Source organism: Plectropomus leopardus, chromosome 9 (genome assembly GCF_008729295.1).
Source record: "Plectropomus leopardus isolate mb chromosome 9, YSFRI_Pleo_2.0, whole genome shotgun sequence".
In the NCBI taxonomy this organism is placed as follows: domain Eukaryota; kingdom Metazoa; phylum Chordata; class Actinopteri; order Perciformes; family Serranidae; genus Plectropomus; species Plectropomus leopardus.
In genome coordinates this window covers 19,352,316-19,373,448 of record NC_056471.1, presented here as the reverse complement: position 1 = coordinate 19,373,448, position 21,133 = coordinate 19,352,316, and the positions used below count along the sequence as shown (strand labels likewise).

Here is a 21,133-nt window from a genome sequence, read left to right as displayed (position 1 = left end):
CTGAGGGACCCCCAGAGTCCTCAAGGGAGTCCCAGGAAGTACCCAGAAAAATGATGAATAATTTATTTTCACTTTTATTCAAATCTAATTCATTTTTGAAGCGAGCCCAATGTGATTGAGAGTTATAAGACTGACAAGTCAAATCAAAGGTCTCACTCTCCTCAAGGAGAGGTGACAACTATAGAATTCTGGTCTTAATCATATCTAAACTCCAAAATCTTGTCATGGAGGTCCCTGATGCAAATGTTTTTCAGATTGGGTATGTGACCTAATGTGTATCAATTTCTGGGTCTTTGACATGAAAAAGGATGAGAACATTGTGTTTGTCAATTCAATGTTCTTCAAATAAGCTTGTCCTTTCTCCTAAAGGTCCACTGTGTAGGATTAAGTGGCACCTAGTGATGAGATTGCAGAACTGAATCTTCGCCATTGTGCCAAGCATTGAGGAGAACTATGGTGGCCAGCGTGAATACATGCATGGCCAGTGTTTTGTTTGTCCGTTCCAGGCTACTGTAAAACCACTTGGAGGACCCGCTCCGTATATAGATATAAACAGCTCATTTTAGGGTAACAAAATCACAATGGATATTATTGTAAGGTGATCACAAAAAAAAAATGAAAACATAGTTATGAATATCATGTACCTTTTTGCTAACAGATGCTCTAAATGCTACAGGCCAGACCTTTAAAAAGATGAATATACAGCTTTAATCCGAGGGAGTACATTGATTGTATGGAACCAAATATTCACTGGGAACAAGCCTACTCGTGTTTAAAAGCACCACAGAGACCTGAACTTATTTATTATTATTTATTATTATTATTATTATTATTATTATTATCATCATGGCCACTGGTGGAGAAATGTAATACCCCTTACCAAATAGGGAGAATTTGAATCTGTTAGTGCTGGGTGAGGCATGAGGACTTAAATACAGGGCAGCAGGCAGGTGGATTCAGAAAATATATTTGAACTGATGAAAACGGGCTTCCTGGCAGATGAGAAGTAAATATGACAAGCAGGCAAAAGCAGGAGAATAAACAGGCAGAAACCATCAACAGAAGCATCCAAGAATGTTGGAAACCTGCTAAGAAACACGAACACGTGGTCTGACCAAGAGCAAAGGAACAGGCAGAAGACACTAATTGGGAAAAGTGATAACAGGTGTGTTGACTGCAGGACTAGTGAGGGAAAGGTGAAACTAATCAGACAGGCAAGAAAGCACACAGACAGAAAGTAAAAGCATACATGACAGATAATAAGTAAACCTACAAAATAAAACAGGAAACAGACTTAACATGAAATAATACATAAAAAAGGAACAGAAAACCCAAAAAGATGACATACAGAAAACCCAGGATCATGACAGAATCATGCTCATAGCCCATGTTAGCTGTCCTCTTTTCAAATGGTTACTGTTAATAGACAAATCAATTAAATTATATATATTTAGGGCACTGCATCAACTTAGTGAAACTGTCAATAACTATATGTCATAGAATTATAACTAAGACCCAGTGTCATTGACATGATGTACTGTACACAGTTCAAGAGCACAGCAAAGAGGAAACAAATGAATGATTCTTGGTTAATCAATAGCCGTGTAGACTTCTCCATAGTTGAGTCCTTTCTTACATAAACTGTCTGTTTGGGGACAGCTAAACTGTAACATACTGTTCTGATGGAGCCCTTTGCTATTTAACCTAATAAAAATCAATTACAGATGTCTTTTTTCAGGCATGCATCAAGTACATACTTTAGATTCAGGACATATGTCGGAATAAACCATAATAAACAGTAAATGCACCATGTGAGGAACAGACAGCCATGCAGTGTAAAGCATTGCTAAAGATAAATTATAGACAGATGCACTGATGTCCACACTAATAGAGCGTGTCAGAATGACAAGATTGAGTTATTTTACTGGAAATAAATGAGGAAAAAAACATGCTTGCGGCTGTAGGAATACAAATACAAATCTGCCTTTATCACTTGGATTCACCCTGCATAAATTACAATCTAAGCGTAAATGTTCATACATGTACATGCAAAGTTATTGCATTAACCATTTGATGTTATATTTTATTGTTAAAATGTAATTATTTTAATATCAGTTAACTTATACGCCCGGTGATGTAAGATAATGTAATGTGATGTTATGCTATTATATTATTAAACCATTTAATACTTTAAATACTAAAACAGATTAGGACTATATCAGGGGGTTTAGCAAAACAGATAAAGAATTCTTAAGGCTGTAATTACTTACTTACTTTTTATTTTTGAAGTGCATTGTAATTAACACTAATAAGTCCTCATTAACTTTCCAGAATTGAGCAGTGAGAATGATGATGTAATACGTGTTTTTATAGCCTGAATGTATTAGTTTTACAGTCTTCACACGGGTGGCCCACATCTGGATATACATTTTAGTTTTCCTTCTGAAGGAGACGTGGCTACCTTAATTGCACTTTCTCATTATGGCTTCTCAAAGCTTTCTTCTATAAAACTGCAAAATGTTTCCTTTTAAGACTCAGTATAGAATGGGGTCCGCACATCTGGCCCTGTCCTCGTCCATCTCAGCCTGTCCTCTATCGGTAGGGGATCCTCACCATGCAGACAGGCTGAGGAAACAGTGCGTACACCGTGTTCTCAGCCGTCCTCTCTGTTCACATGTGAGCCACACTGTACCTCTGTGGGACTGCGCGGACCTATTGCCCCTGCGGTTTTTCAGACTCTAAAGTTGAATGGTTTTAATTTGTGATACTGTTTAGGAGGGAGAATCATACAAGCTGCTGAATATACATGAGCCTCATGTAACACCACTTCACAGCTGCCCTTTGAGTTATATCAGGTTCCCCTTTGAGAGAAAGTAAAAGTGGCCTGAGAAAGGTTTTGGTACAACAGTATAGCTTGACTAAATTTATGTGCATATTTACATATCAACACAGCATATGTTGATGCCTGACAGAGACAGATGCTGTTTCTGTAGCAATAAATCTAAGTTTTCAATAGTGTTGCCCCAAGGTAAAACACAAAGAGCAGATCCCTGGAGTGAACGTTAAAGATCTGGAGAGCACATTCAGTGCCAAGAAGAAGTGGTCCAAGTCTTGTTTCTATTCATTTTTTTCTTTTCCTGCTTTGAACACAGTGTTATGTGTCCTTTGTGTGCGCCTACAGATGTGTACAGTCTCAGTGTAGCCTTTACAACTGTTTATATAAAAGCCTATCTTAAGAATTAGCTCACCAGTTTGAATATCCTACAAAAAACACACAACTGTTGGTATGCTAGGTTATGAATTGGCATCCCATGAATTAGTTAACATACTTCATGTAAAGTTACTTTAGGTTCAGGAAGAGATTGATGGTTGGGCCTTTTAAGGTTTTATCAAGTAAAGTTACAGATTTAGGAAAAGAAACATGTTGATAACGTACCTTAAAATAACTCAAAGTTCACTTGTTTTCATGCGCCGGCCTTTGAAGCCAACTTTTCTAGAGGCCCAACAGCTGAATTACAACTCCCGGGTCTGTCAAGTGATGCCTTTGGGCCTAAAAAGACTTTTTAGATTTACATTGAGAAATAGATGTTTATAAATCAGTGAATTCATTTCTTTTTTATTGACTCTCATTTCACTACCAGGATTTAATCCATTTGGTTTGATAACATTTGACAAGTCTGCAAGAGCCACAAGATTAAATAATGTGATCCCTGTTCAAATTACAAGAGTGCTAAGAAGTAGATGGCCTGGTGAAGGTTTCTAATGCACTTGCTCTATGGACCCAATGATGTGAGAGCATCATTTGGATAATTTCTTACAGCAGAAATTTAGCTTTTTTGCATCACGCACCACTCAGCAACTTTCACATGAATCAACAGGGCACCTCCTTAATCACTGTAATGAGGTCTCTTAATACATCCTTGGTCCTTAGTCTACTTTCTTCTGGTTTCACACAGGACACAAACCCCATTCTTCTAGGTTAAAGTTCTGTGTTTGTTTGACCTGCCAACCACCACACACCTTCCTCTTCATGTGGACTTTGTCGCTCTTCTCGCTATGTCTCCTGACTTCTTGCTTCACTCCCATGATATAACAAAGGACAGTCTGCGGTGCATAGGTCAGGTTATCGGAGACTCATGGCTAACGATTATGTGGGTATTATAGGAATTGAGGTGCATAACTTAGCTAGTATGTATTCTCTCAATGAATGAGAACAGCCTGACAATATACAACTAAATTGAATTTCCACACAAAAGTTACCCTTGAAAAGTACTGTCTCTTTTTAGAGGAATTATATTGCCTCACCTTGACAGTATCTGTGTGGTTTCATAAATGAAGTTCCTATACTTATACCATCGGTAGATCAATTGTTATTCTATCACCACCTATTGTATCTACAGCTCTCTTGCCTGAGTCAGATCATGTTGTGTGGAAATAAGAAAGATGACTGAATTATCATCTGAGACATTCCTGTGGTCTTGTTGAAGGAGAATAATATAATTTGTTTGGCTTGTAGAGATCAGTAGAAGGCAGGCTGATGAAACTTCCTCAGGCTAATATGAGTAAGATGGCAGAAATGCAGCCCTGGTCACTGTCATCTGGCTTGGAGGGCAGAAAAACATGTTGCTTTAAAAAAAGACTGGGATTTTGCTTTACTGTAGAAGTAAACAAGTGATATGTTTGAAGTTTTCTTTTTAATCTTATTGAAATAGATTATTTTTTGTAGTTGACAACATTTCACCACTGTGATTCATCACAAGACTTGGACAGTGTTATGAGGTTTTGGCACCCCGTGGCAGGAAGGATTTGGCAAATAATGAAAATATGTGACACAAAAGTTATCGTGAATGTATAATAAAAGAAATGTAAGTCAGTTCTTTGTTTTGTTTTGCTTTTTTTTCAAACAAAATGTTTGCATATATGATTTATAATTCCAGTAGAATTTAGGTAAAATATTTGTCCGTCCATTCACATATAGGGATATTTGTTTGTACAGCCATTTGAGCTGTTGATGCACTTTCCCTCAGCAATGACCGCCAATGACTTGTCTCAAATTATCCATGGGAAATTAGCTGTTGCTCCATCGTCATCTCGCAGGTGACAAAGGATTAGCTTTAATGCTCAGCGGAGTAGCCTGCTGGAGTCTGTGGGAACGACTCTGTGTTTAGATGACACTGACAGCGATAGTTAGCAGGGTGCCTATCATCCAGTTAAATCCAGATCGTGCTGACAAGGCCAGACGTGCATGAGCATGCACGTATGTGAGCGTGTGGCGAACCGCACGCATCGTCATGAACACGAGGAAAGGAAAACACAAGCAAGCACACAAACACACATCAGGGGACGGCTCACTGAGGGCCCAGCTCCCTCCAGTGTTGTCCCAGTTGCTGTTGACTTGGGTCACACAGCTGCAAGCTCAGCCAGACGCAGGACTGGAAAATGAAGAGAAAAGAGAGAAGATGGAAAGAGGGAGGGGTGGATTGAAAGAAGAGGGTGGTTAGAGTGAAGAATATTTTAGTAAACAAGGTATGAAAAGAAAGAGAGAAAAAAAACATTATATGTGGGCAATGGGCATCTGTTCTCTGTTTCAAGTGTTCTCAAGACTACACTGGGGGATTTCATTAGTTGTTTATACGATGAATGAATCATTAAAAGTAAGTATTATTAGTCATGAAGACACTGCTACGTCTAGTTGTCCGTAATGCTGTTGTTTTCCTCTACAGGCACAGACACACCAAACAGACATCATAGAACCAGTGGCAACTAAAGTTGACTGTTGCACTGCCTTACATCGCCTGTGTTTTTGCTAAAAAGTTGCACTTTAACACATCACAAAGACTGCAGCTAGACAGCTAGTTTGCTAGTAAGCAGATAACACAACCTGATGCAATATTTACCATGCGCTAGCAAACAATAACACAAACAATCACAAACAGTTTCTGGTATAGAAACACCAATTCAACATACTAAATTGGCCAATTAAAAAAAACTGGAGATGGTCAACTAGGTACAAGAGTGCAAAAACTATGGCAGGAGATGCTCACCAACAGCCTGACATTAACTGTCGCAAAACAGTCAGTTTGGTGTGTCAGGGCCCTAGGAGGATATTTTCAAAGTTTCTCACGTCTTCCTCACGATTTTCTCTGTTGCCCTCTTGAATAACTCATGCAAGACTTTTTACTGTTTTTTGCTGTAAAGCAGTTAAGTGGTAGGGCTATAAATATTCTCATTCATCATTTAGCAGATCTGTACACTTATAGCTCAGATGCTGCCATATAAAGATGCTCAGCCTTCACTGCTCCCAACCGTCTTAGTGACATCCTTTTTTCTTATGATGAATGTACAGTGTCAAACCATTTTTGTAATGGCTAATTAATGTTGAAATTCCACATTTACAGTGTAGTTCCACAGATGATGCAGTTTGCAGTAAAAATAAAACCTGCTAATGTAGAGCCAATAATGCAGTGTAACCCATTGGTTTGCCTCGGGGTGATTAAATGTGTATCAATCAGCTTCAAAGCACGTACAGTAGATTTCAATTTCTCAGCGCCATGACAGTCTTGTGATGAATTTCGGTTCAGTATGTACCCATTAGTGGGATGTCAGCATTCCGTGCCTGAAAGCGACTCAGATTAAATACACACAACCACACCAACTACGACAGCTGAGGTATACAGTACGCTAAAGTAACATAGGCGGATGAATATAGACAGATGGCACTGAACTCTGTAACCTTTTGTTCTGGGACATGATCCAGCCAACAGTGTTTCATCACAGGTGTCATGCAAAGTGGCAGCCAAAGCTGCTCAGTTTGTTTTGGATCCAGTTTTTTGAGTCTTCATCTCATTTTCTTTATCAGATATATACACACTATAAACCCTGATAAGAACCTGTGTTGGATGCAACACATTGGTCATTTATTAATACACAATGACATAAATTAAAATAAGGGGTTTTAAATTCTGCCCTACATTTTTTTTTCGGACCATATTTTTTTTTTTTTACAGAGTCTATATTCCACTCATGCAATGAGCCCTTCACAAAATAACATTACCAGAAATGTACTGAATAGATTTAAGTGGTGTGTATCTAATTGCACCAGACAGATGAAATAATGAGCAATCCAACAGCTTTCTCATAAAAGTTAGCGGTAAACCCGGCGACCCGTATCAAGCCAAAGGGCTTCGACATAGCTAATAGCAAATTCCACTGCTATTTAACACTACACAGCCAGTTGCGTCTACAACCCTTGACCTTTTGTTGAGCATCCGCAGAGCCATTAGCAAGATCACTTAACTGCATCCTGAGAGTCTAATCCCTTATTTTTCATAGCAGACAATCTTATGTGTGTACACATGTTTGCATGGAAACACAGATGGGAATCCTTCAGGCTATGGACAGGAACACACTGTTATTTCTTTCTGTGGGATGAATATGGCCTGACAGGGGTCCACCGTCCTGCCATATTCCCCTAACACACTCCTCTGGGTTTTGGCTCTACTTCAGTATTTTCACAGTAAATTCAGCCTGGGCATTCTCCTTGTTATAGCACAAGGTAAATCTTTACATTATGGCCTGAAGCTGTCTGACTTGTGCTGAATCACAGTCTGGTGCCAGATGCTGCCAAGTCCCCAAGCTTGTTAACTGCAATATACTGCACACAGCACCATTAGCTACAGTGCTGCTTGTCCTGCTGTAAACTGCTATTAGTTTCAGTGAGGGCCACTGTAAATTAACTTATTATCACTTTGTATGAACTGAAATTAAGTAGAAATTAAGTGTTAAAGTGGTACTATGTGTTGTCTTGAGGAATTAAATCAAGGCAAGTGCCCCTGCCTTGTCATCTCGGGGCTAATGGACAAATTTATCACCCAGGCAGATGTTAGCAGATGAGATCCTCTATTAAGGGACTGATGAGTTAAATAGAGGTCCTCACAGATGCTGAAAAGTACGAATGTGAAGTAGCGGTGTCACATTATAAAGGTAAGAATCATAGTGATTTTAAAAAAGAATAAAAAAGAAATACTGATGTAAATTTAATAATCCACATGTGATTTTTTTGTTTTTTTAAATCAAGCGCTGCCTAAATAATTTCCGTTTCTTTCCCCTCTTGCTTTATCTCAAGCAGCAACCTCCTATGCGTAAAATTAAGCCAATGTGGAAGTGCCAAAAACTGCAGTTCATCAAACTTGAGACTGGCTCCAAAACAGAGTAAATCAACATAAACACCCATATTAAAATGACATAGCAGCAGAAATAAACACGTTTACAACCTGGCACAAAAACAGTTTTAATCACTTGATAATTTCAATATTCATGACAGCTGTACAGGGCTGAATATTTTTAACTAATCCATTTACATTTAATTAAGACCAAAAGTCATACATATATAAGGGAAAATCCATCTGAGTGACAGGATTTTGGCAAGTCATCACCAGCGGTCACAGCTGTCATCCAAATATGGTCAATTCTGGCTCAGAAAGACTACAATGGCAAGAGTTGAAATGCTTCAGAACGGCAGTCCAACCAATGGGTGACGTCATGGTAGCTATGTTACCCAGAGTCCATTACTCATACATTTGAATCTATCTCCATCTGCCTACTCATGTATTTTGAGTGAAACATAAAACTGATACCAAAAGTAAAAACTGAGTCCCTTCAAACTAGATGGGATTGGCTACACATTTTGACAAATATACGCCTCTGATTGCCATTGTTGCTGCAAATGATCCATTTTTATAGAGGCTCTTTGGATGTACAAAAGCTTTAAAAGCCCTCTGGGGTTGTCCGCTAATGTTACCCACTTGAACTAACATTAGTTAGCTGTTTAGCTCAAGCATAAAAACAGAAATGTTTAAATATTTTTTAATATGTAGTATACTTCATTCAGATTTACCGGTGAACAAGAGAGACAAACAATGCTCGTGCAGCCTAGTGAAAATCTGATATTTTGCCAGCCTAATGTGAATGAACACACACACACACACACACACACACACACACACACACACACACACACAGACACACACACCTGTTTATGGTATCCTCTGATTTTGTAGCAGCTGCCTTAAAGGGATATACAGTGGAAGAAATGTCTCTGTGCTTCCTACCATGAAAATCATAATTAAAACCCTTCTGTAGCTAAGTACAACCTATTAAAAAGTTCGTCCTTTGGCGCCTGCTGTAACCAACATTTAGTCAAACTGCTGAACACAGCAGCTTAGACTGAGTTTGTGACATAACGTTCTAACTTTTAAAACCTTGTATCAATATATAATCAGTTTTGAAACCTGGTTTTACACGTTGCATTACATCACTGCCATGATGAAATGTTGTGACAGCAAAAGTCATTTTTTTCCCTCTTTGCCCCTCTTTCACGTGCTCCCTTTCTTCACAGAGTCAGGGAATATATTGCTGTTTTAAAAACCACATGATAACGTGATGAATTACCATGTCAGTCTTGCTTTTCTCCTGGATGTGTGTGTGTTTACCATCTCATGTTTGTACAGACAGTTTTGGTCATGTGTGTGACAAAATAATTATCTTGAGACCTGTAATTACATGGCTACAATGTGTGGCAGAAAAAAAAAGAAGCTCCAAATGGTTTGCAATAGACCGTGAAGAAACGTGCAGTGTCTTTAACGTCATCTTTTGGTTTAATCAGAGAGAAAGTTTCAACTCGATGCCTTACTAGGGGTAAAAAAACAACCATGAAAATAAATGTATATGCTTGGATATCCAAATATAAGTATTATATTAAGACAAATAGAAGTCCTTTCATGTTTATAGCAATGTAAAACTCCATGAAATTGGAGAAGAGGAAAAAGAAAGAAAAGAAAAAACATCCACCTGCAGTTGCATGTCTGAGCTGAACACAGAGGACTAAATGTTCTCAGTTTTAAATGAATTGCTCCTGATGTGATGGATGTAAACATGCCCAGTGCAAGCCATCCATGCCCACCGCTGATACTGTTCAAGCGCATTCAGAAGCATCTGAACTGCTGTCCCACGCCAGTAACCCTGAATAATGATTGTAATCAGTAAGAAACTGAACTGAGTGAACCTGAAATTCCACCGCGACAAGGACATATGAATGACATCTTATTGATTCAGAGGGTTAGTGGAAAGTTTCACCCAACCAAATGATCTAAACATTCCAACACAGGGCACAACAGTGGTGGTTGAGATGTTCATGTTTGCAAGAAATTGGCAACCAATTATTGTCAATTATTTCATGTAATTAAGGACAGAAAACAGAAAAATGTGCACCTCAAAATATATTTTAAAAAATGTCTTTGTTGCATTCACAATATTGAAACATTACTGTTACAGTCTGAACTGAAACCAGACAACGCTGCATGCATTTACGTCATGTGCACACAGGCATCTGTTGTAGAGACAATGGCAAAACATATTGGCTAACCCGTCAACATCACAAATCTGCTTGGCAACAACTTTTAAAAGTTAATATTGAGCCCTTCAACTATTACTATACACAGCAATAAATCAAATTTTCTGCAGACTCACATTCATGCAGCTCCCTGTAGTTATTGTTTGACAATAGGCATAGATTTTGGGGTATTGTAAGTATTAGAACATTTTTATTAACATTTTGATTAAAGACATTACCACCTCAAATTGATGCATAAAAGGCACAACTTTTGCTGATAAATTCACCAGAATGCAGGAGAGCTTGGTTCTCAAAATTTCCTTGGGGAGGACAATGGATGGATTACTAAAAGGGCCTACTGAGCACCTGCACAGGGGCCCAGAGTGTCACCCCCCCAACCCCCTTGGCCTTCATTGGCAATATCAAACAAAATTGTTGTAGCTAAGGAAGAGACTTACAGTGACCACAAAAAGATGCAGAACAACCCAAAAAGAAAAAAGTGGCCTCACAGAGACACAAAATGACAAAAAGGTGCATATAACTGCAAAGAAATGCAACAAAATAAAAAGGAGGCAAAACCACAAAGTCTGTTTGTCTTGCTCCTTTGAGAGGTGGAGGGGCTTTTTGCTATCCATGCTCATTGTCTAATAATCTGCCCATGGGGAAGAAAATCCACCCTGTTTCACATTTCACAACCTACAACCTTATGCTTGATACTGAGTTTGTTTGTCTTCTGAATTTATAACACAATAGATTACATTAATCCCTATCTAGTGATGAAATGCAAATATAAAAATGTTCCAACCCAAAGCATACATTTTTGATCAAACATTAAGAAACTGCTTTCACACGCAGTCTGTTATGTGACACTTCTCTGTGCATCTCAATCCAGACACATCATCAAATGTCAAAACCCTCTACTTGCCAGAGAGATAGATTAAATGCAGACAAGGAGGTGAGACATTAACGCACAACTGTCAAAGCAGCTTGTAATTAATCATGGCGTGATTGGCTTACTTTTGCTGTTGCACCTCTACCAGCAGTGATAGCTCTCCAAACATTACTGGATTAATTACACTCCTCATGACAAAGGAGGCTTACCGAAACTGACAAACCCACTTAATCAGAGTTTCAAAGTGTTTAGGGGATTGTGAAGTCCACACACGCAATCTGAAATTTTACAAAATAAACCACTTAGCTCATTCATCTTTCTCGGTTTGATTTTACAAATTCTGAAGAGTTATGTAACAATATTTATGTGGTGAAGAGCTCAAAATTCATTCCTTCTAAGTGACCATAAACACTAACATATTTGCTCTTATGTGGCTGGCGTTAGTGTCCTGGAAAAATCTGGTGCAAGGATAAGGTCATTATATGGAAAACAAGTTTGTTTCATGGAAGAATGGCCCAACTCTGTGTTTTATTACTCAAATAACTTCTGATTGAATGAGGTATGGACATAGGCATGATGATTGCTCGCTTCACTTACACTTTGAGACAGATCTGTTGCTCTGTTTGCCTGAAACAGACACTGGCAGTGCAGAGATGAAACAACTGGCGCCTTTTCAGGAAACTGTCATTTTCATTGTGACTCTGGTCCATTGTACTGCACTGGATTGGAGACGCATCATAAGAGTGCCAGCCACAGCATGGCACTCACAGTTATGGCTGCAAATCCAGAGGTATCTCCAGCGCTCAATTGTCTCTTTGTGCTTCGAGAACACAGTTGTAGAGAACAAACAACAGCAGAACAGTGAGCAAACAGTCAAACGGCTCCTGCCTCTTGAGCAGAACCCGTCATTTGGAAGCCAAGATGGGACACTCACAGACGCGGCCCACTGAAATCGCGCCTGTTTTGGCGATGCCACCAGATCCCAGGACGTTATGCGCCCTTCGCCTGGCTGAACCGTCCCACAGATTCTGCTGCCACTACCAACACTTCAGCTATCCCGAGAGAGCTATGAGCTACTCACCCCCTTACTCACCGAGTCTGTTCAAGAGGCCAGATCGGCGGTAAGTGGGGACAGCAGGGGATAGTCTGAGAGTTTGTCTTGTTTGTGAGAGAAAATCTGGCATGACAGGGATGTGCGTCAGTGACTGATGTCCACATTAAAGACAGTTCAGTAGAAGATGGATGATTACGGCATTGTGTCAGTGTCTAAATGATTTAGACTTATGGATGCAGTGTTTGTGACAAACTGTTATTCATAATGTTCAGTAGCTGACCTACCAGCTCTTGGATAACAATGTCAGTCCTGTCTTCATCATCTGCATGTACTGCATGTTTGATACAAGCTAACACATGAAGTTATATTACATGCAATCCAAGGGCAGAAATTGAAAGCCTGTTAAAGTTATTGAAAAACCTCATGAGCAAGAGCAAGACCGCGTGCCTCGTCTCTATTCATGGCTCAGGAGACTCATAGGTGATGTGTTAATAATGAGTGCCTCTGGGTGTCCTGCTGTATGCAGAGTGTTCAGTATTCATTGGTTGTAACCGCTCCTGTTGCCCACACTGACAGCTTCCTCTGAGACAGCCTCTGGCTGCAGCCGATGGCAGGGCTATGTGTTCTCAGGCCACACTCTCATACATGCCATGCATTCCTAATTTTGAGAATCCAGATGGGACACACACAGTAAGAAGAAGAGAAAGACATCCTTTTGACTGAAGAGAGATCTCAAGCTGATAGATCTTGCTCTCTCTTTTGTCTCTCAGATATGACCACTAGTGATTCTTATTGGGTCTCGTTGTGTACATCTTTGTCAAAACCCCAAAATACTGCTCAAAACAAAAGCTGGGATGTTGGCGGCATGTCTCGCCCTCATTCTTCTTCGGCCATTGGTGCACATGAATCACAGTATTATATAACACGGTTGGCTCTTGCACAAGGGACATCTGATGGAAACTGTGGCCCATCGCCTAGCTTCAGAGTGACTCACTGGATTTGGCGCGCGCCAAACATGGTCAGGCAGTAAGAGTTCCACAGAAATATGAAGGGCTTTATCTTTGCAACATGGGTCATCATCTGTGGCACTTAAAACTGTTTAGAAACGCGCAGATACAGTTTAGACAAGAATTGCTTACGTTGTGTGGAAATTGTTGAGATTTGTGTTGGAAACTGTGAATAAAGCAGGCAAAGCAGGGAGGTTATGAGCATCCTAGTTTGAACTGTCATCATCTTACTGCATTAGGTATATTTTACTTTAACCATGCAGAAAGGCTCCCCATTGTCTCTAGTTTCTATCTGCGCATCTCAGCAGAGCCACAGGCAATTGGTGTGACTTCCCCCCTCCTCCTAAATGGGACCATCACAGCGGGGCAAGGTAATTCACCGGCTCCTCATTGCCAGAACAGAGTCTGATATTAAACCTGGCAGCTGTACTGCCACAGCACGGAATCTGAGACGACAGGCACTATGGGCCCTAATACCCAGTCAATGTGCTTTCTGCTTAGCCTTGTTAGGCCTACCAAAAGTCAGCCTTTCCACTCTAATTATTTTGTTACATAACAGAAGTCCTTTTTCTCCAACAAACGTGGCAGAACATAGTTTGTAATGCAGAGATCAGAAAGCTCTGCGTCATTTCTTATCATTTTAAATGCGTGTTTCCTTTTCTTCATCAGTGCGATTTTTTGCATGGATAACCGATTTTGGACTCAATCATGCTGCTGAGTGTTATCATATAAACTGTATATGAACATGGATTTCATGGGAGATGCATGAACTGATTATAATGGCTTCTAATGTTGGACGGAAGACCCACTCAGAAGAGAATATCACAAACGTTATCTTGACTAGCTGTTGATGTTCGTCATGTTGTTGGTGGTTTGCAAGAGAATGTATTATGCAACAGGGGGTCTAATACAAATTTAATTACCTTATTATCAATTTTGGATCAGATTATTTTAACAGCAAAAGGGAGTGTAATGTGGCATCTGAAAGGCACTGAGCAATTACACTGAAGCTATTAAAACCTGCATGGACGACTCTGTGAAAACAAGGTCTATTGCTCAATAGACCCGCTCAGTGGAAAATACTGTGAAAGAGATAAGAGATATGTTTTTCTCTGCGTCTTCCATGGTCGGAGTCTACCACAAATTGTTTATTGCACTGCACGATGCTCGGTACAGTTGCGTCACATGTTCTAGCCTGCAAATTCAAGAGATGATGTGATGTACAAGAGGTCATCCAGCAGTGAATGGTGCTTAAGGTTTAAAGCCAGACTGATTCCTGTTTGCCCTCCCTATGAGTTGTTATTGATATTTAATATGCTGTAAGTGGTGGTGCACACAACACATTTCGGTCTATCCTTTACTGCTTTGTTATTAAGTCCCCTAAGTGACATAAAAACTAAACAAAAAAACAAGTCTATGACAAGCGAACAGTGTTGAATGTATGAATAAATTAATGAATAACTGCACATTTTCCTTTGAGAATTTTCCATGTGTTTTCCATGCAGGAAAAACAACCTGGAGTTGTTAATTTATGGAAGCAGGAAAAAGTATGGAAAATTCCAAAGTAAACACTTTGTCCAGGAATGGTGTCTGTTATTAATATTGTCCCCTACAGGCCGGTGTATTATACATTGTCACCACTAGAGGCCGGTAGAGTTCAGACATGGGCTGAGAGGAAATTTACCGGGAAAGAGAATGGAAAAGTACCTATGCAGAATACCTGTGCACATGTGTAGCTTGTGCAGCACGTTCCGTTATATGTAGGCTACTGTGACAAACAACAATAAGGTGATGGGAACAAAATGTTACTGTTGTTATTACAGTGTAAGTAACCAGGAACCGTTTGCGACCATATTTTGAGTTTAAATAGTTTACACTTGGAAATGTGAACCAAGTTTAATCTATCATTTAATACTTTTAAATAGTATAGCCTATTCAATAAAAACATGCTATAAAATTGCTCGTTATATAAGCTCATGATTGATGTGAATGCAACAAATCCTCGCGACATATGATCTGTTATTAATTGGCAAAACGAGTTACTTACATCTACTTTGATCACAGTAGTTTAGACAGTTGTTGTGATGTTTTTTTTTTGCAGTGTGTACATACTGTATTTCGGTCTGTGGGTTAACTGCAGAAGCCAGCGGCAGAGGGAAGGTTCAGAAACAGGGCATATGCAATGATGCGTTCAAATACTGCTTCCAAACTCGTTTTTTAGAGCATCGCCTTTGTTTACTAAAACTAAGCTTTGAGATGTGTTCTTTGCACTTTGAATTGCAGAACCAAGATGACCAATGCATTGTAAGTTGGTTGACTGATAATGCTGCATTGCTTTACCTTCGACTGTTGCTGAACTGCATTTTTCTGGCTGTTATAATCATATGCTGACAAACAGAAATTAAAATAAAATAAAGTAAGCTAAAAAAAAATCCAAACAAAATAAAATAAAATACAATACAATTAAATTAAATAATATAAATGATTTTGCACTATCAAAAACACGATGGAAACTTCACAAAATCCCATTTTAGATCACTTATATATTCACAATATGTAGTATGTATTTCTACAGTACTGAACTTTCTCATAGGAATGTGTGTTTTGATAAATGTCAAAATGATCAGAAATTAAACATTTCAACTGAAGTGAGAGTATCATAGAAATCTATATACCCATTAATACTATTATTATTCATCCTTCAAATTACAGTGTTCCCCTGAAACGAATGCATTAACCTAGTATTAGGTATTTTATATACATGTAAAGATATTACAGTTGCAGGTTGTAATTTCTTTTGAGTAATGTTTGCGGCTTTGTATAACTTTTATTCTTTCTTCTGCAAAAAAAAAAACAACAAAAGAGGAAAGCAAAGGTCAAGGTCTCAGAAAACAGCAGCGCTCGTGAATATCCGAGTCTCATTTTGTGATAAATCATACTTTGTTATCCCCCCCTCTTTGTTTGTTGTGCTTAAAGATGCGCTGAGGCGTGTTTATCATGGCCTACATCCATCTTTTCCTACGGCACTAGAACGCAGCATAAAATCTGACGCGCCAACTCATTTGATTAATATATGCGCGCGTCATATGACGTCAGGAGGCAAGTCGTTCAAATAGCGGCCGGTGGCAGAAATAGCATCAGACAGTCGCTTGTTCTTACCGGCGAAGCTCACACACCGACACAGCACCGCGCTCAGCAAGCTGCAGCGAGTTAGTGCATCGCTACGAAAGACCAAAACAAATCCGGATATACAGTTTAAGTGACCAGCCAGTCGCAAACGTGGCGAGAAGCGTGATCCAAACGAGTCTGGTACTCAACATGAGCACGGAGATGTTCGGTAAAACACCCATGGAGGTGGCCGTCTACCAGTTGCATAACTTCTCCATCTCGTTCTTCTCCTCGCTGCTCGGAGGAGACGTTGTATCGGTCAAACTTGACAACAGGTAAATATCCACATCAGTCGCCATATGTTTAAAACATAGCATTTTAATAACGTTTGATTAGTTATAAATCGGACGAAGCATATTCTGATTGTACTGCAGGCCTGCATTGTCATATAGCGGTTTGTGTGTAATGTCTGAATTACTATCTGTAACTGCAAAAAGCCTCTAAATGCCGTGTGCCCGGCTCTCCTTTTCTCTGCTGTTGTTTACTTTGGACTTTGGACTGATATCTCCGTGAAACTATGGATTGTCTCACGTAGCGACTTCCTCATGTTTCTGTGCTTGTTACACAACAACCTAAATGAAAGCCTGACCTTACTGTCTAAGCAGCCTGCACTTTATCCAGAAACAAACAAGATAAGATGAGGATAAACAGTTTTCCTTTCTGTTCGGCTAGCTTTCTGTTTCATTGACAAAGATCAGTGATGGCAGGAAGTTGCAACATGTTTGTTTTCATTTGGGGGGTTGAGATGATGTTAACTTTAACAGCAGTTGTGGCTTTAAACTGTGACATTAATGGGCTCTTTTTCTTCTCTTCTGCAGTGCCTCTGGTGCTAGCGTAGTGGCCATCGACAACAAGATCGAACAGGCGATGGTAAGCAGAGATAACAAACTCCACACAAAGACATGAGAATACGTGGCATTGTACAATACATGCATGTGTTTTGATACAAAGTGTTTTAATCCCAGTTGATACATTGGCTTGAAAGAAAATACTATGTATTTCTGCATGAATAGAACAGTTATAACCCACCGACCTTCCCCAAAGACAATTCTCACTATGCATTCAGCACAGAAGCGGCTCTCTAAGACAGGGCCAAATCTGTCCCCCCCCCCCAAACATTTTCTAATTCACAAAAAAAGTGGAACTGTTTCTGTACTTTTAGTATATATAAGGTGCCAGAGGATGTAAAACAGCGTCAAAATAGAATTTGTTTATCAGTGGAGGAGCCCCTGCCCCATGACAGAGGTCCTTGCTAAGACTCTAATGTCCTAAAACCCCAGAAATGTCCTGAAATAGTAGAAACGTACTAAAATCTGAGAATAATGCTAAAACCCATAAAATGTCCCAAAATCGGAGAAATATCCTAAAATCAGAGAAATGTCCTTAAATCCTGGAAACACCCTAAAATCTTAGAGATGTCAACAAAACAAAAAAATCCTAGAAATTTGTATGGGGCTGCTGCGACTGGCCCCTGGCCTCCTGTTATTTTGCAAGAGTGGCCCCCAAGCAAAGCATGTTTCGTGTCCCTGCTTTCAGAAGTCCCTGTTATGTGAAGGCACAGCGCAGGCTACTGCATGCTTTATTTATGTGACAAAAAGCAAGTGCAGGACATGATGGCAGGTAGTCCCAAAAACAGAGACTAATAACATTTTTGCTGCACAGAATTATCGAAAACACGCCTGAGTCAAAATCACAAGAGCTCCATGCGAGTAGACAAAAGTGCATGAGAAGCTCTCTCTGCCCGGCCATCATTGTTTTAACACATACATCAGCTGTGCAGCCGAGCAGAACAACATTGATCTATCTAAACTGATCCATCTCTTCTGCTCTGTTACGGCAGGATCTTGTAAAGAACCACCTGATGTACGCGGTGCGCGAGGAGGTGGAGATCCTCAAAGAGCAGATCAAAGAGCTGGCGGAGAAGAACAACCAGCTCGAGAGGGAGAACTACCTGCTGAAGAACCTGGCCAGTCCTGAGCAGCTGGAGAAGTTCCAGTCGCGCATCCCGACAGATGTGCTGTTGCCCCTGGACAATCTGAGCAGCCAGGTGACCCCGGACCAGCAGCAGCACCATCAGCCCTGCAACCACAGCACAGGCTCTGCTGTATAAGTGGCTCTGCCTTGGGGCGGGCAGAGCCACTGTCTCATAACAGTAATGGACCTCCATTTTGAACGTAAGCGTGACAAAAAATCACCGCCGCCGAGAATGCCTTCGTAACAAACGAAGGTGAAGCATCGGGGCTGTAAATGATCGATGGGACACAAAAGACACTGATAAGCACAAAACAGAACTTAAGACGCTCTGACCGGTGCGGTGTCAGACCCCTTCCTCTGATACCGTCCAACTCTTAGTCTCTCTGTGTAGACAAAAGCGCTAAGAATAGAGAGAAGGCTGACTAGGCACCGATGAGCGCTTGCTTTCAGACGGCAAGGGGAGGGGGCTTTCCTGCCTGGCCGAACCCTACCACCAAACACCCTTTGCTCCGGAGAGGAGGGGGTGCTGACCGGGCTGGCCCTGCAGGTGCTAACTTGGAAAGTGTTGGGGAGGTTGCTCCCTGCTCACCCAGAGGAGACCCGCCTGAGACGGTCCTCCATGTCTCAATGAGAAGAGCCCCTTCATGTGGATTTGTCCGATCTCAAAAGTTTTCAAGTTTCCACACATTTCAGCTGCATAACAAGGACTTTTCCTTCAGCCATTGCTCATGTGTTCATGTACATTTAAGCATAACAAGAATAATCAACAGGATAAGCTACAGCATCAGAGGTGGAGGTTAATGCAGTATAGCCAATTAGAGCTCGTGGAGCGCTGCAGTAGACTGATCAGTATACTGTCATGATTCATAAAATGTAATCTCATATCGCCTGCAGTTGGGGCTTGCTGCTTTTGGGGGAAAATAATCCAGCTATATCACCTGTTTTTGTTTGTGATTCTGAACAAAAAACAGTTTGTAAGATATGAGCTTTGTACAGTGGTCTTAAAGATGTTTTTGTAATCTCGGGGGGACAGGCGTATCTGCCCACCATGTCTGCCTAGCCCTTCACAGTAACTACAATGTACATAAACGTCCTGAGGTAGTGGAGATGGTGAGCAAGCAGAAGCCAGCATTTCTTGCTGCACATGCATGCACTCCTGACTTAAAGAAGCGTCGTCCAGTATCTGGTCTGTTTGCTCGGATGCCAACTTGAAAACAATGGCATGACAACAGTGCCTGTCCTTTAGTAAGAGAGGAACACATTTCCACACTGAGCTCTGTTGTTGTTTTCTAGCTACCAAAGACTTTTTTCTTTTTTTTTTCTCTCTCTTATCTCTCACAACAACAGAAGCTGAGCGAACCAGGACCATGTGTAAAACTTCACAGGGAGAAGTGTTTGTAGCTAGTGCTAAAGTTTCTATGTGTTTTGTAAAGATAACGGTATTGTTGCTGTAAAGTATCCTCAAAAGAGTTGTTCACTATGGTGTTTGGATACAACTGCACATTTGCAATAAACCTTATGTTTACATAATACAGTACGTGAACACGTCGTCTTTTGTTCATCAGCTGCACCCACATGGCTTCAGACCTTGAGAATATGAATTGATATCTGAAAACATCACAGACTCCTTGCAGGAATTCATTATAGTGATTTTACAGTGTTATGAAATGACAGTATTGATTTCATATCTAGCTTTAATGCAGGTGTAATGAATGCTGGGTAGTGTGATTTGCAGGAGCAGTAATGAGGGTGGATACTGCTGACACCATATTCCCTCATGATAGTGTTTTGGAGGTTACATATTCTGTGCAATGGAGAGATTTACTCACTGGAAATTCAGTCAGGGAAGACAGATGAGGCGGCCGCAACAACTCCCAGGATGATTTCAATTTCTGCTGCTGAAATAAGAGAAACACTGAGATCCCTCTCATTTGAATTTCAGAATAAACAACACATTGTCTGCAAAAAAAAAAACGCACCCCTTGGAAGTCGGAGCCACTCCGTCACGACAGTCTGTGATGTTGATACTGATTTCTATCCGGCTTTGTGAGCGTTGTTTTTGTTTACAAGACCAGTGTGACGAGAAGAACGTGATTTGTAAAATTTAACACAAAGTTGCAGTGAGCAGGAAGACTCTTAGTTTAGACAAAGGTACTTTCAGTTGTGAAAAGTAACTATGTTTCCTGAAGTCCTGTTCTTAGGCACAACTTTCACTAACAAAACTACACTTGATGTATGGTAGGAAAGACACACCTATATACGTCACAGCAGGTGATTGAAGTGATGAGGCACAGGTGGTTCACTTAACAAGGTGCAGGTGATTTGAATCAGTGGGAGAGAGAAGTGTGGTCTTGATCCTGAACCTCATTATAGTAACTACATTCAAGGCACTTTACTTGAGTATTTTGATTTTCTGTCACTTAATACTTTTACTCCATGTCATTTCAGACACACATGTTTTACTTCCCTACATTTATCTGAAACTTAAATCACTAGTTACATTGCAGATACTTCAAATTGTTAAAATTTTGAATGCAGGACTTTTACTTTTAACAGAGTATTTTTATACTGTGGTATTGCCACTTAGAAAGATACGGGTAAGCCTACTGTATATTAGACGATCCAGACTCAAACAAACCCTCTGATTA

At 40.2% G+C, this 21,133-nt stretch overlaps 1 protein-coding gene across 1 annotated transcript in view; it reads left to right on the top strand.

Moving 5' to 3' along the window:
• Positions 1–20,017, top strand: part of tsc22d3 (TSC22 domain family, member 3) — a 45,171-nt gene extending 25,154 nt beyond the window's left edge. Inside the window, exons 2-3 of the mRNA XM_042492827.1 lie at positions 17,330–17,381; positions 18,352–20,017. Coding sequence (XP_042348761.1) covers positions 17,330–17,381; positions 18,352–18,621 — 322 coding nt within the window. The 3' untranslated portion in view covers positions 18,622–20,017. The remainder of the gene's footprint in view (positions 1–17,329; positions 17,382–18,351) is intronic.
• Positions 20,018–21,133: the final 1,116 nt, after the last annotated feature.